This window comes from Pelodiscus sinensis, chromosome 6 (assembly GCF_049634645.1).
Source record: "Pelodiscus sinensis isolate JC-2024 chromosome 6, ASM4963464v1, whole genome shotgun sequence".
In the NCBI taxonomy this organism is placed as follows: domain Eukaryota; kingdom Metazoa; phylum Chordata; order Testudines; family Trionychidae; genus Pelodiscus; species Pelodiscus sinensis.
In genome coordinates this window covers 80,406,690-80,422,355 of record NC_134716.1, presented here as the reverse complement: position 1 = coordinate 80,422,355, position 15,666 = coordinate 80,406,690, and the positions used below count along the sequence as shown (strand labels likewise).

The window sequence follows — 15,666 nt, the reverse complement described above, 5'->3', positions numbered from 1 at the left end:
CACCCACCTTATAGTAGCTGCATCTAGGTTGCATTTCCCTAGTTTGTTTAGGAGAAGGTCATGAGGGAGAGTAACAAAAGCTTTACTAAAGTCAAGATATACCACGTCTATTACTTCACTCCATCCCAAAGGCTTGTGACTCTGTCAAGCTATCAGGTTGGTTTGACATGATTTGTTCTTGAGAAATCCATGCTGACTTTCACTTACCACCTTATTATCTTCTAGATGTTTGCAAACTGATTCCTTAATTATTTGCTCCATTATGTTTCCAGGTACAAAAACTGATCTGACTAGTCTGTAATTCCCCGGGTTGTCCTTATTTCCCTTTCTATATATGTGCACTATATTTGTCCTTTTTCAGTCTTTTGAGATCTCTCCCATATTCCATGACTCTTCAAAGATAATTGCCAATGGCTCGTAAATCTCCTCAGGCAGATCCTTAAGTATTCTAAGATGCATTTCATCAGGCTATTGTGACTTGAAGACATCTAATGTGACCAATTCATTTTTAACTTGTTCTTCCCCTATTTTAGCCTCTTCTGATCTTACCTCATTTTCATTGGCATTCCAATTATCACCAATCTTCTTGGTAAAAACTTAAACAAAGTCATTAAGTGCATCTGCCATTTCCATATTTTCGGTTATTATTCTCCCGCCTCCCCCAATTGAGCAATGGTCCTATTCTGGCCTTCATTTACCTCTTGCTTCTAATGTATTTGTTGAATGTTTTCCTCTTGCCCTTTATGTCTCTAGCTAATGTAATCTTGTCCGGTGCATTGGCCTTTCTAATTTCATCCCTACCTATTTGTGTTATTTGTTTATATTCATCCTTTGGAATTTGATATAGTTTCTACTTTTTATTGGAATCTTTTTTTTTTATTTTTAGATCATTCGTGAACTCTTGATTAAGCCCAGGTGGTCTCTAGCCATGCTTCCTATCTTTCCTATACAGTGGAAAAATGTCTCTGAAAAACTGCCAACTATCTTCAATAGTTTTTCCTCTTAGACTTGTTTCCCATGGGATCTTATCTACCAACTCATTGATTTTGCTAGACTCTACCTTCTTGAAATCCATTATCTTTATTTTGCTGCTGTCCTTCTACTATTCCTTAGAATCATGAACTCTACTATTTCATGATTACTTTCATACAAGCTGCTTTTCACTTATAAATTCTCAACCAGTTCCTCCTATTTGTCAAAATCATATCTAGAATAGCCTCTCTTGTAACTCTCTTCTCCTTCTGAAATTAAAAAAAAAAGTCTCAAATACATTCCAAGAACTTTTTGGATAATCTGTGTCCTGTGTCAACAGATGTCTGGATAGTTGAAGTCTCCCATCACCACCAAAACCTGAGCCTTGAATGATTTTGTTAGTAGTTAAAAAAAAGCCTTCTCCAGCTCTTCTTGCTCCTTGTTATCATCTTCAAATACACCTTCACAGTTTTGAACTTTTACATATGTGATTGAAAGGAATGGATTATAATCTTTGAGTCCAATGCCACGTGGTATCACTGTGACCATCTAGTATGATCTCCTTATAACACTCAACATATACCTTCCTCAAATGCTTCCTATACCATTTCTAATAGAAAAACAACCAATCTTGGCATAAAATTTGTCAGCGATAAGAGAATTCCCCCATGACCTTTGGTAAAATGGTTAATTATTCTTTCTGTCAAAAATGTACTGCTTATTTCCAGTCTAGTTTCAACTTCCAACCAGCAGATCATGGTATATCTTCCTCTGCTAGACTGAAGAATACAGTATTAAATGTTTGTTCCCCCTTACGGACTACAATCAAATCACTCCTTACCCACTTCTCTGATAAGTTATATAACTTAAGCTCTTTGAGTCTATCACTACACTGCATGTTTCCTAACCATTTACTCAAACTCAGGCTCTTATTCTGAACTCAAATTTATTTGCATCCTTCTTGAATTGTAGATGCCAGATCAGGACATGGTATTTCAGCAGTGGTCAAACCAGTGCCAAATAAAGGGATAAAATAACAACTCTATTACTATTACAGATTCCTTTTTTTCATGCACTGACTAATCACATTAGCTCTTTTGGACACGGCATCACATTGGGAGCTCATGTTCAGTTGATTATCCACCACAAATCCTCACAGCTTTTTTAGAGTCGCTGCTTCCCAGAATAGACTCCCACATCCTTCAAATATGGCCTACATTTTTTGTTCCCAGATGCATACATTTAGCCATATTTAAACATATGGGCTGTGTCTAGACTGGCAAGTTTTTCCGCAAAATCATCTGCTTTTGCGGAAAAACTTGCCAGCTGTCTAAACTGGCCGTTTGAATTTCCGCAAAAGCACTGACGGTTTCATGTAAGATAGTCAGTGCTTTTGCGGAAATACTATGTTGCTCCCGTTCAGGCAAAAGTCTTTTTCCAAAAAACTTTTGCGCAAAAGGGCCAGTGTAGACATCAGAGATTTATTTTCTGCAAAAAAGCCCCGATTGCGAAAATGGCGATTGGGGCTTTTTTTGCGGAAAAGTGCATCTAGATTGGCCACAGACGCTTTTCCGCAAAAAGTGCTTTTGCGGAAAAGCGTCCTGCCAATCTAGACGCGCTTTTCTGAAAATGCTTTTAACAGAAAACTTTTCAGTTAAAAGCATTTCCGGAAAATCATGCCAGTGTAGACATAGCCATGTAGTTTGTGTGTCCAGTTTACCAAGCATCCAGATCACCCTGAATCAGGGACCTATCTTTTTTTCAGTATTTACCACTCTCCCAATTTTTGTGTCATCTGCAAACTTTATCAGAGATGATTTTATGTTTCTTCCAGGTCATTGGTACAAATGTTAAATAGCATAGGGCCAAGAACTAATCATTGTGGACTCTGGAGACCAGTGGAAACATAGCCAGGTTTGATGTCAGTGGGGTCAAGCTTTTACCCTGTGTTTCTGTACTGAGATGTGCCTACATTGAAAGCTTGATACATTGAAATTATATTCACAATGCAGATACCTTATGGTATGTCTACACTGCAAAGTTAATTCGAAATAACAGCCGTTATTTCAAATTAACTTCAATAGAGTCTATACATGCAAATCGCTATTTCGAATTTAATTCGAAACAGCAGAGTGCTTAATTCAAATTTGGTAAACCTCATTCTATGAAGAGTAATGCCAAATTCAAAATAAGTGCTGTGTAGACACTTCATTCGAATTAGCTGGCCTCCAGCCCTTCCCAGTTTCCCCTGGTGGCCATTCTGGGCCAAAACAGGAAAACTCCTCTCCTCTCCCCCAGCTCCGATGCCCTTAAAGGGGTAGATTCTGGCCAGACTGCACGTGGCAGATCCAGACCTGCCAGCAGTCTGCATGTGTCTAGACTACAGGGTTTCGTCGACAAAAGTGGATGTTTGTCGACAAAACTATACCTGCGTCTACACTACCGTTGAGTTCTGTCGACATAACCCTGAGCTTCCCCTCCCTCTTCCTCCCCTTGCTTTCCCCTTCCAGCTCTCTCCTCACAGTTTTTCCCCTTCCCTCTCCCACACTCTCTCCTCCCCTCTCCTGCCTCCTTTCCCCAGTCTCCCCAGAGTTTCATTCCTCCTCCCCAGTTTTGTTAAATAAAGACAGTTTGTGTTTATGAAAAAACGTCTTTTATTTGACATCAGGAAGGGGGCTAGGGAGGGGTAAGTGGAAGGATGTGAGGGAGGAATGGGGCACGAGCCCCCAGTGGGGAGGACTGGGGTGGCACTGAGGGCTCCTTGGGGTGGACGCTCTCCTGCAGGGCCTCCTGGATCCTGACAGCCCCCCGATAGACCTCCCCAGATGGCAGCCTGCAGCAAGTGCAGGCAGGCTGATGGCAACGACCCCATGAGACGCACTGGCGTGCCCAGGGGCAGCTCTGGCTCCATGTGGCAGAGTGCTGCGGTGTCCCAAGTGCGGGCACTTAGGGCACTCCAGGACAGGACTGCATTGCTATCCCTCATCGAGGTAGACAAGCAAGCAGGGAAACTTGAGAACTGTCTGTCCAGGGTGGGAGTAGGGTCCCTTTAAGCATGGAGATCAGTTAGCCTCAGGCAGCAGCCCCACACACTAAGTCCTAACCTGATGCCCTGCCGGCACTAGTTCCGGCCAGCCTTAACTTCGGTTCAGGGTCCACTCAGTGTGGACGCGCTATTTCGAAATAGGTTTTGTGTATAGATGCATTATTTCGAATTAGCTTAATTCGAATTAACTATTTCGAATTAAGTTACCTTGAATTAATGCTGTAGTGTAGACATACCCCTGAGGAGTATGATATAAATGTCTAGAGAGACAAATATACTACCATATATTAGAAAACACTATTACCAAGCATACCTGTAACTGAAGTTTTAAAACATTCATAACTCGGTTATTTTTTAGTTTTTATTATTCTGTTCCTTTGATAAGAATATTTTAGACCGAGATGAAGTAAAATCAACATAGGTAACAAACTTACCTATGACAACTAATTTAAATATATTTTGAAAGCATAATTACTATTCAGATTTATCTAAAATATACAGTGAATTATTTTATGTATACAACAGTTAACTCATACAATACATAATAAGAATTGCTGAGGTTTTTACAGAAAGCAGACTGTACTGTGATTAACATTTTAATAATAGCAGAATACTAGGAACTAAAAAAGAAAATAAATATATATTTTAACAGAAGATTCATTGCACTCATCCATAAAGGATCTTTTATCCCATTTTTATTGTTAATGCAGAAGAATGACTTCCTCATCCTACCCTTCCCAAGTTAAAGAACATAAAATGCTACCACATGTACAATACACAAGCAATACAAAGAAAAAACACTACCTTGTTTCCATTCCTTTCAAGAGTGGAAAATACTGATTATTTTATTTGTCCATGTAATTTCAGGTTACCAGATTCAAAGGATACTGTTCAAATATTTTTCAGAACTGTGTCAGGCAAAGAGCATGGACTTGAATCTATGTTTCACACATCTTATATGAGTTTCCAAACCACTGGGCTTAAGAGCTGCCACTCCAAGGACCCAACCTCCATGACTTTATGTAACTTCTCTTTAAACTCTGTTCTAGTTCTAGCCTTCACAGCCTCCTGCAGCAAGGAGTTCCATATGTTGACTATTTGCTTTGTGAAGAAGAACTTTCTGTTATTAGTTTGAAGCCTGCTACCCATTCATTTCATTTGGTGTCCTCTAGTCCTTCTATTATGGGAACTAATGAAGAACTTTTCTTTATGCACCCTCTCCACACCACTCATGCTTTTATAGACCTCTATCATATTCCCCCTCAGTCTCCTCTTTTCTAAGCTGAAAAGTCCCAGTCTCTTTAGCCTCTCTTCATATGGGACCTGTTCCAAACCCCTGATCATTTTAGTTGCTCTCCCTTCACCCACCCTCTCTCTTCCCCTCTCCCACCTCCTTTTCCCAGTCTCCCCGAGTTTTGTTCAATAAAGAGAGTTTCTATTTTTGAACACACGTGTCCTTTATTTTGTACATCAGGAAGGGGGTAAGTGGAAGGAGGTGAGGAGGAATGGGATACGAGCCCCCAATGGGGAGGACTGGGGTGGCTCTGCAGGCTCCTCGGGGTGGAAGCTCTCCTGCAGCCCCCCGATTGACCTCCCCCCCGGATGGCAGCCTGCGGCAAGTGCAGCCGGGCTGATGGCCGAGTGCAGTGATGTGCCGAGTGTGGGCACTCAGGGCACTCCAAGACAGGACTGCTTTGCAAGTGGGGAACCCCTGAGAACTGTCTGTCCGGGGTGGGAGTCGGGTCCCTTTAAGCACAGCCCTCGGGTAGCCTGAGACAGCAGCTCCATGCTCTAAGTCCTAATCTGATGCCCTGCCGGCACTGCTTCCGGCCATCCTTAACCTCGGTTCAGGGTCCACGCAATGTGGACATGCTAGTTCGAATCAGCAAAATGCTAATTCGAACTAGTTTTTAGGTCTAGATGCACTAGTTCGAATTAGCTTAGTTCTAATTAACTAATTCGAATTAAGTTAGTTCGAATTAGTGCTGTAGTGTAGACATACCCTCTGTCACTGGGCCAATGAATATTTAACTATTTACGCAAAGCAGAACAGTTCCAACAGGAGAGATACAGACGCTATAAACTAACCTCATCGTAGTGCTGCAGAAATCATTGTCAATGTTTCCATTGACTTTAGTGGACTGGGAATCAGGCCTGTTGTTCAAGATTTGCTTACCACTACGATGTACATCAAATTTATGGAACAGGAAATCTTTAAGAAAATTACAGGTAAAAATTTTTGTATAACTGACCACGTGCCAACCACTTTTTACCCAGTCTTATACTACACTATTCAATTAGTGTAGTATAATAAAGTGAAAATAAAAACTATGTGAAGGATCAAGAAGTTTCTAAATAGAACTGAGTCTAATGAATATGAACAACAAAGGAACTGACATAGTTTTCTCTTTTTAGTGAGACCCAACCAAAACTAGTAGAGGAAAAACTGTATTTTAAAAGGAAATACCAGTAGCATTTTTCATAATAATTCTTGCATCAAATGTCCAAATTAGCAATTGATACTCCTTCCTATTCTCCATACTTCTGAAATACTAGAAAAGTACTTGGTCAAACACTAAGATGCCCTAAAAGAAAATCTGTTCTACACAGTCATTTAATTACAGAACAACTAACAATAATTCTTGAACATATACAGTAAGATTCTTAAATTTTATAAATTAATGTAGCTCCAGTGACTGATGGAGCTACAGCAATTTAAATCAGCTGAGACTATAGCTCAAAATATATATGAATAACAAGGCTCAGATATCACATAAAAGGGAGAGAAAAGAAATATATCTGGAATTTGGCTTTATAATGAAGACTCAAATGAACATTTTCTCCCATTTACCTGACTACAATATCAACTGTAAAGAGCTAACGTTATTGTATTCTTATGCTTAGACAGGAACTCTTTTCACCTATATTTCTACTTCATGTTAATATTTAGCTCCTGTCTAGTGTTTTTACATCTGTAGATTTCCAAGTGCTTTACAACAGAGGCAAGTACTATTTCCCACCATTTCATAGATGAGGAAACTGAGACACAGAGATGCTATAACAAGACCTAGCATCACACAGCAAGTCAATGGCAGAGTGAGGAAAAGAATATAGAATTCCTGGCTCCTATTCCCAGGTCCCATCCAATTAATTATACTGCCCTCCCTCTTAGACAACTTTTGTTAAATAGAAAATATCTACAGCTGCTGCTAATATATTTAGCTCAAAATTATTAATCAGAAATACAGTCTACTCCGATGGCAATATTGACCATATTTGTTAATTTGATATACAGTGACCTTTTTCTCTTTCCTCCCACTTATTTATTATTAAAACATGATTTGTATATAAGCTACCCAAGACTCTCCCTGGCTATAGAATCTTAAAATACTATGGGCATGGTCTTGCAAATATATAAACAGGTAACATTCTATATAAACCAAATATTATTTGAATATGACTACTCCCTGCAATCTCATTAAAACAGTATTATTACAATTTTCCAAATGTGTATCACATAGTTCAGCTGATAAAAGAGGAAGACAACATAATAAGTGTGTTATGCCTGTTAAAAGTATTTTGTATTGACACTTTGTGTCATGTGATCAGTCCATTGCATTAGGCTGGAGCACATTGTAAACACAGTCAAACTTAACTGGGAGAGCTATTAGAAATATGTCTATATTTAAAGAAAAAATACCATATAAAACTATACTACTATATTGTGTGGTAAAAATGTACTTGAAATCTAATTATATGGAAACTACACTAGCTTATTATAATGAACTACTGTGAAATATAACTGAGATAATATTTAAGTAGGGAAGTTTTTTCTGATTTTTCTTGAACTATTTAAAAATAATTCTGTTAAGTTGCAAGTTTCCACAAGATCAAATTGTACCTTTTTATGGAACAAAACAGAAAGTATTCATGCTAGACAATGATTTTCAAATCCTGATGCTGTATTACAGCTAATATTAAGGAACAAAATCTGGCTGCTATCACAGTGTGAAGCTGTCAATTTTAACTAAAGGGAGTAGGTAAAAAAATATTCCAGTTCTATTTTTCCTAATACATTCTCATGACAGATCCATGGAGGAATAAAACTTTAACTCTTTGAAGAAAGACTAATGGCCAGTGAGTTAAAATCCCAGCAATGAAGTCGTGTGGCACAGTCAGTCCCACTCATGGATCTCAGACTGCTGTTCCATCCACTATCCCACAATTTAGGGGCTGTGGTACAAGTCTCACTTGCCTTTTCTTGATAGAAATGTAGCCGTGTTAGTCTGGTGTAGCTGAAACAAAATACAGGACTATGTAGCACTTTAAAGACTAACAAGATGGTTTATTAGATGATGAGCTTTCGTGGGCCAGACCCGATCTGAGGAATTGGGTCTGGCCCACGAAAGCTCATCATCTAATAAACCATCTTGTTAGTCTTTAAAGTGCTACATAGTCCTGTATTTTGCCTTTTCCTGGCATTTGGATTTCAGTACCTTGACAAAAAAAAGAAAAAGAAAGAAAAAAAAAGAGAGGGTGTTGGGGCTGATGTCTCTGGCAAGTTGGGCTGAGTAAATAGTCCTCCTAAGCCACCGGCTGACGTCTCTGGCCACCTGGGGGGGAACCAAGCTTCCAAACACTCCCTGTTGGAGCCCCTCACTTCCCTCTGTGGTCTTTGGCAGTGCTGACATTGCTCCTCTCCTTCTCAATTGTTAGTTCCTCTCTACCTCTACTCTCCAAACTCCTTCTCCACTCCCTTTCATCCTCCTCCACTGGAAAGCTTTTTAAAGAGGTCCCGTGGCATCCTGAAGTTAGCTCACCTGGCTCTAAATTGATTTATAGCCACCCTGCCTCATCTGCTCCTATTTAACCAAACCGGTTTTTTTTCAGAGCTGTCTTTCTCCCCTTCTATTAAGCCCTTTAACCTGCCCTGTCACAGTAATTAATGTAAGTTAAAAGGTAGGTAGGAAAGCTCATCTCTTTTACCTCTCAATTACAAACCTAAATCTATTAAAGTAACAGATCAATTATGTGTAAAATATTACTTATACCTTAAAAAGTACTGAAATCCTTTATTAATAATCACAGATAATACATAAAATTATATTTATCCTTGTTTTTTATAAAAACAATTCTAAAATTCATGTGAAATAAAAGAAGTTGAGGTCTATGAAAAATAACAAAAATCTTTGTAGCAAAATCTTTGTGAATCAATATTTCATACTGGCAGGAAATATTCCATAAAAGATAAAATAAATATAACTGAATATGTTTCCACAGAGAAAACATTCCTCTTTTCTTCTAACAGCTCTCCACTCAAAGATTATGTCTACAACTGTGCTAAAAATTATACTGTAGTTAAAGGCAGAGTCCTTGCATATAGATTGTCTTAAAAGAGACATGAAAACATTCCATCTTTTGACCAAAATTATACTTTATAGAAGTATAATATAGATATAAAACCTCAAAGGGATGTTTTAAAATACAAATATTTTTATACTGTACATTGTCATTTGAAACAGATACTCAAGAGATGCAGTAAACTACTCTTATTATTAGATTTGGTGCACTGAAATTTAGGCATAAATTTGTCGTGGAAGTATTTTTTTAATTAACAGGTTTCTGCTGTATGATATACTTTAAATAGAGCCGCAGAGGTAGTGCAACAAACAATTATCACAGATAACTGAAAGGGTTAAATGAAACATTGTGGCTCAACAAAACTTGAAGTTTTATTTTTTTCTAGTGAGCATTAAAAATTAATTCCACGTTAAAATTAAATGACCATGCTCCTATAACAGCACCCCTCAACAGTTTCTCTCAGTTTACGTTTTGTACACAAGAAAATCTTGGAGTATGTGCACAAGCCTTCTTCAGCTTTGAGCATACACTTCCCCTCTAACCATTAATAATTCAAGTTATCACCACTCTCAAACACTGCATGTAAACTCACTGTAAAATTAACCTCCTCCAATAAACTGCATTCTAAGCAGCTAAACATGTAAAAAAGAAAATAATTTGAAACTGCTTTATAACTTTTAACATGTAAAAAAGAGAATAATATAAAACTGCTTTATAATTTTTATCCTTAGAAAATATAGTTCACTGCATAATATTTTCTGCACTTGTAAACTATTTGGCATAAAAGATTTGAAATAAGAAAGAACAATACTGTTTATATATTAAATATGAACGATGCAAGAAACATTTGATGTTATCAAGAAGGATATATATGAGCAAGTATAATCTCCCTTTTGGACAAAGACAAATGTTCAGCAGCAGACTAAAAAATAGTACTCTCAAAACCACAAGTAAATATGCATGCTGTATCAGTGTTAACAATAGTTTTAATGTTAGATCCTAACATCATTCCTACTTATCTTGAAAACTCCACTACTAAGTAGTGCTTTTATATTCTCTTGAAGATACACAATATTGCACACTTCACATCTAAAATTAGATCTCACCCACTGTCTGGGTGCAAAAAGGAGGGAACAGAAGGAATCACTCCAGAAAGCACCTCCTGCTGCTTCTGCTGCTGCTAACACTGATAGAGTAAGTCTACACAGCAGCATTATTTTTGAATAACTGACGTTATTTCAAAATAACAAAATGCATATCTATATAGCAAGCCATTATTTCAAAATAATGTAGAGACAGAAGACTTCTTACTCCTACTCCTGTAACTCTCATTCCACAAGGAGCAAGGGAAGTAGAAGGAAGAGTGTTCTTCCCTTGACTTCCTACTGTGTAGCCACCTCCAAAAGCCGAGTTAAGCTATTTTGACTTCAGCTATGCAAATGATGTAGCTGAAGATGTGTATTTTAATTCAACTTATACCCTGCAGTGTATATGTGCCCACATATCAGAGGGGTAGCCGTGTTAGTCTGAATCTGAAAAAGCGGCGAGGAGTCCTGTGGCACCTTATAGACTAACTGAAGTGTAGGAGCATAAGCTTTCGTGAGCAAAGACCCACTTCGTCAGATGCATCTTTGCCCATGAAAGCTTATGCTCCTACACTTCAGTTAGTCTATAAGGTGTCACAGGACTCCTCGCCGCTATGTGCCCACAGAGACTTCAAAAAATCCTTTCATACTATTCAATACAAATTGTATTCAGTCACCACAATATTTTTCAACTTTAGCTATGCAGAAAGTGTTTTAAAATTAAAGGTTTGAGAAACATATTTTTCTCTGAAGAATCATCTGAAGAAGTGGGTTCTGCCCATGAAAGCTCATGATACCATCAACATGTTTTGTTAGTCTTTAAAGTGTTACTAGACTATTTGTTGTTTTTAAAGTTTTTCATACTTTGAAAATGTTTATTAACTAAGTAAATAAGTCTCACATAAAATTCACATATTGTAAATGAATGTCAGAATTAAAACTAAACCACCATACACCAGTAGTATAGTTTCACTGTCAGGGTTCTATTTGAACCCCACATTTTGTTTATAATTAGAGAGCATTTGCGTCACTTGTGTGTATTATGCAAATAATATACCTTGCTCAATTTTTGGGGCTATTTATTAGCGATTATCAAAACTCAGAATTTCTATTTTGTGGGAAATTTCAACATTTTTACATCTATTTTTGTTCCAAATTTGAACAAGAACAAATACTTTCATGACATATTTATTTAGAAATTTTTTAATTTTCTATTTTCATGATCTTTCAGTGATAATAGAGCTTAATGTGATGTCACATTCGGGCATAATATCTTATTACGTAAAAAACCGTGCTTATGGGCTACTTAGTACACATGGAAACTTCTTATCTTATTTTGTAGATCAAAAGTCTCCTGTTTGTGTTATAGTGAAACAATTTGATATTTGTGCAAAATTAAATTTACACTATCAATGTTTAATAAAATAAAATTATATAAATATGTTATTTTTGTGACATGACTTGCCATAGTATTATTTTTAATATTATAAACTAATATTATTGACTTACCCTGAAATAACATAGAAATAATAAAACTATAATAATTAAAAACAAAAAATACATTTGAAACTTAAATTTCATTTTGAAACGAACTTCCAAAATTTTCTAAATATAATTTTCCAAAATGAAAAGGTGTTTGGAAAAAGTTGTTTACATTGAACATTTTGTCAAAATACTTTTTGTTAAAAATTCAGTTTCTGATGCAAAGCTGTTTCAATGAACATTTTACATCTCTATTATTTATTAGAAAGGATTTTGTTTTTTAATATGCTAAATATTTACATATTTATAACTTAAAGTACCATCAATGGAAGTATTCTGATACAAAGAAAAATGTATTTCAACTCAATTTTGAGATCTGGATTCATAATAAAGAATATTCACTTACTATGTTGGGGTTAAAAGTTACTTTTCTACCATGAAATAGAAAAAATAATTTCTACTGTGTATCACAGATACAATAAAACATCTTAATTTGGTTATTCAAACTTCCAGCATCTGTAATGAAAGTATGAAAGTGACTGCAATGCTCTTTTTCTACACCTACAAATGAAGTGCTATGTTTTTAACCCAATAGACATCATTCCTGTTAAAAAACAGCAGTCATAAAGACACAGCTGTGGTAAAATATACTCTTTAAAGTTTTGCTCTTACTGCTTCTATAATACATATGATAATAATGAGCAATAATGTTGACACAAGCTATATTGATTCAGCTCTTCCAAATACATAAGGAACATACAATCAAATGGGGCAATAAACACAAAAAAGCATCTCCAAAGCACCTCCAATGAACCTGCTAAATTACCTTTTAAGTGATGGCATCCCAAGGCACATCTAAAAATAATCTAATGCTGCAAAATGGACCAAGCAGAAAAGCAGTTAAAATACTGTCTTGCACATAAGTAAATTAGATTGTTCAGATGGGTTGTATGGGACACAGGAAGTGAATTGTATGCATGTAAGGAATGGAGAGATAACAGACTATAGGTGATGTACTGAGTGGTAGGATTAAGGGAGTCACCTAAAAGGATATAGTTCAATGGTTCTCACACTGTGGGTCGTAGCTCCAAGGTGGGTTGCAGCTCCATTTTAATGGGGTCACCAAGGCTGGTGTTAGGCTTGCTGGGATCAGGACTGAAGTCAAAGCTCCACTACCCTGGTTGGTGGGGTTCATGTTACAGGCCCCCCATCTGTGGTGGAAACTCTTGGGCTTTCCACTCCCCTCCCCATCTAAGAGTGGTGGACTTGGGCTTTGGTCCCCCACTCTGGGCAGTGGGCAGGCTTTGTTGTCAGAGGCTTTGTTGCCAGAGGGGGACCCCAGTGCAGTGAAATTTGAGAACCTCTGATATAGCTGACTGAGGGGTAGGAATAAGGGCATGGCGAATCAGAAGATTCAGAACAGGAATGAAAACAGAAGACAAGGAGAAAGCAGCAAGGGACAGACAGATAAAAAAAGCCAACCTGCCAAAATAATATCGTTCATCAGTCACAAGCAAGACTACAAAGACACTGAAAACTGAAGGAGTGATAGAAAAGAGCAAATTATCTGACAAAGCAGAAAGAATAAAAAATAAAAAAATAATTAGAGACAAACAAAAAGAAGAGGGAAAGATGTCTTATTTTGGGGGGCACTAAATGCTATTGGGTTGTGTCAGTATTTCTAGATGAATAATCTGATTTTAGATTCAAATCAAAATGTGTAGATTTTTCCTTTGGTATCTTATCCTTTCCCATTGTTTTCTTTCCTGCCTTCCTCAAGTTGATCTAAATCAACTCCAGAGGTGCCTACATCACTCGATGGCGTGACTTTCTAACTGACTCCCTAATTTGTGGACTCCCCTTTAAATTTTTAATAGGTTGGCCCAGATATTCTACATTTTAAACATTATCACTGATTTATAAAAGAAAGACTACAAAGGTCACAATGCAGCCCCAAAATGGAAGAGACTGGCCAGATTTTTGTACTGGCTCCATTCTTTTTGCACTACTATGGTACAGGGGAATTACCATACTGGATTAAAATGTGAGATCCATCTAATTCAGTATCCTGTCTCTGGCAGAGACCAGTATCTTCAGAGGAAGGTATAAAAAGGCCATAAAGGTAGATATGATATCTTCTTCTCCACACATTAGCTTTCATCCTATTCGCTAATAATTAGAGATTGGTTTAAACCGTGAACATGAAGTTTAATATCCCTTCCAAAACTTTTGATAGTTTTAATTATAACTCTGGCTATTCTTGTCCACTTTTTCTTGGAAAATTCAGTCTCAACAAAACTTGCCATGATAATGAATTCCACAATGTACAATACACTGTGTGAAAAAATATTTTTATCTGTTCTGAATTTGCCATCTTTTAATTTCATGGATTGTCACCTTAACTGTTACACTATAGGGCAATTACTATTCATTATTTTATATTCTGCTACATTTATTATATTCCTATTATTCATCTTCTTTCTAAAATCAACAATCCCGGTCTTTTCAATCTTTCTTCAAATGAGAGTTTTCTTCGTCCATAATAAATCTCGTCACCTTTTCTAAATCCCCTCTAGTTCTGCAATCTCCTTTTTTGAGGTGGATGATCAGGACAGTACATAGTATTCCAGAGAAGCCCACATCACTAATGATATATAATGTCTTTATAATATTTCCCATATTGGTCTCCATCACATTAGAGAGGGTATGTTTACATTACTGACCAGCTCAACAGGCAGTGATTGATCCACTGGGGTTTGATTTATCGCATCTAGTATAGATGTGATGAACTGATCGCTGATCATTCTCCTGTCGACTTTGGCACTCCACCAGAATGAGCACAAATGGAGTTGATGGGAGAGTGTCTTCTGTCAATACGCTGCAGTGAAGACACTGTGATAAGTAGATCTAAGTACATCAACTTCAGCTACACTATTCACAAAGCTTAAAATGTTGCATAACTAAGATCGATATCCCCCCCATAATGTAGACCAGGCCTTATATGTCCTAATTTCATTTGCTTTTTGAACCAAAGCTGCACATTCAGCTGAGGTCCTCATTGAGCTTTTTACAAAGATTCATAGCTCCTTTTCTTAGACAATTATAGTTTATTATCACAGGAAAAGAAGTAGCATTTGTGATAGGCTGGACCACAGAAATACCGTTGGGATTGTCCCGCAGTGTGCTGATCAAGCAGATGCCCACCTTCCTGCCTACCTTGGTGCTCCCCACCACTGTGTTCTGCTGGGACAGAAGCTCTGGTCTCCCCAGCCAAAGCACACAGTTTGGGTTACCACCCCTCTTATAAATAAAAAAGAAGTATGTGCAATGGCTGTAATTATTTACACGGGGCTTGATAACAAACAAAAAGTTTTTAATTAAGTATAAAAAACAGGATTGTGATTTATATGTGATTAATATGATTAATATGAAACAAAAACAGGACTATGTAGCACTTTAAAGACTAACAAGATGGTTTATTAGGTGATGAGCTTTCGTGGGCCAGACCCACTTCCTCAGATCAAATAGTCGGTCTGGCCCATGAAAGCTCATCACCTAATAAACCATCTTGTTAGTCTTTAAAGTGCTACATAGTCCTGTTTTTTGTTTCAGCTACACCAGACTAACACGGCTACATTTCTATCACTATGATTAATATGTGATTCAAGTGAAAACAGACAGCTCAAAGTAAGTTCTCTAAGTTAAAATAAGCAAAAGACA

General features: G+C 37.2%; 1 protein-coding gene across 3 annotated transcripts in view; it reads right to left on the bottom strand.

Annotated features, from left to right (window-relative positions):
* SSBP2 (single stranded DNA binding protein 2) overlaps positions 1 to 15,666 on the bottom strand; it is a 315,521-nt gene that overhangs the window by 164,799 nt on the left and 135,056 nt on the right. The window contains exon 4 of one of the 3 annotated variants that reach the window (XM_075932203.1): positions 14,670 to 14,824. The exons of the other annotated variants lie outside the window; for them this stretch is intronic. Coding sequence (XP_075788318.1) covers positions 14,670 to 14,750 — 81 coding nt within the window. The 5' untranslated portion in view covers positions 14,751 to 14,824. The remainder of the gene's footprint in view (positions 1 to 14,669; positions 14,825 to 15,666) is intronic. 3 annotated transcript variants of the gene reach the window in all.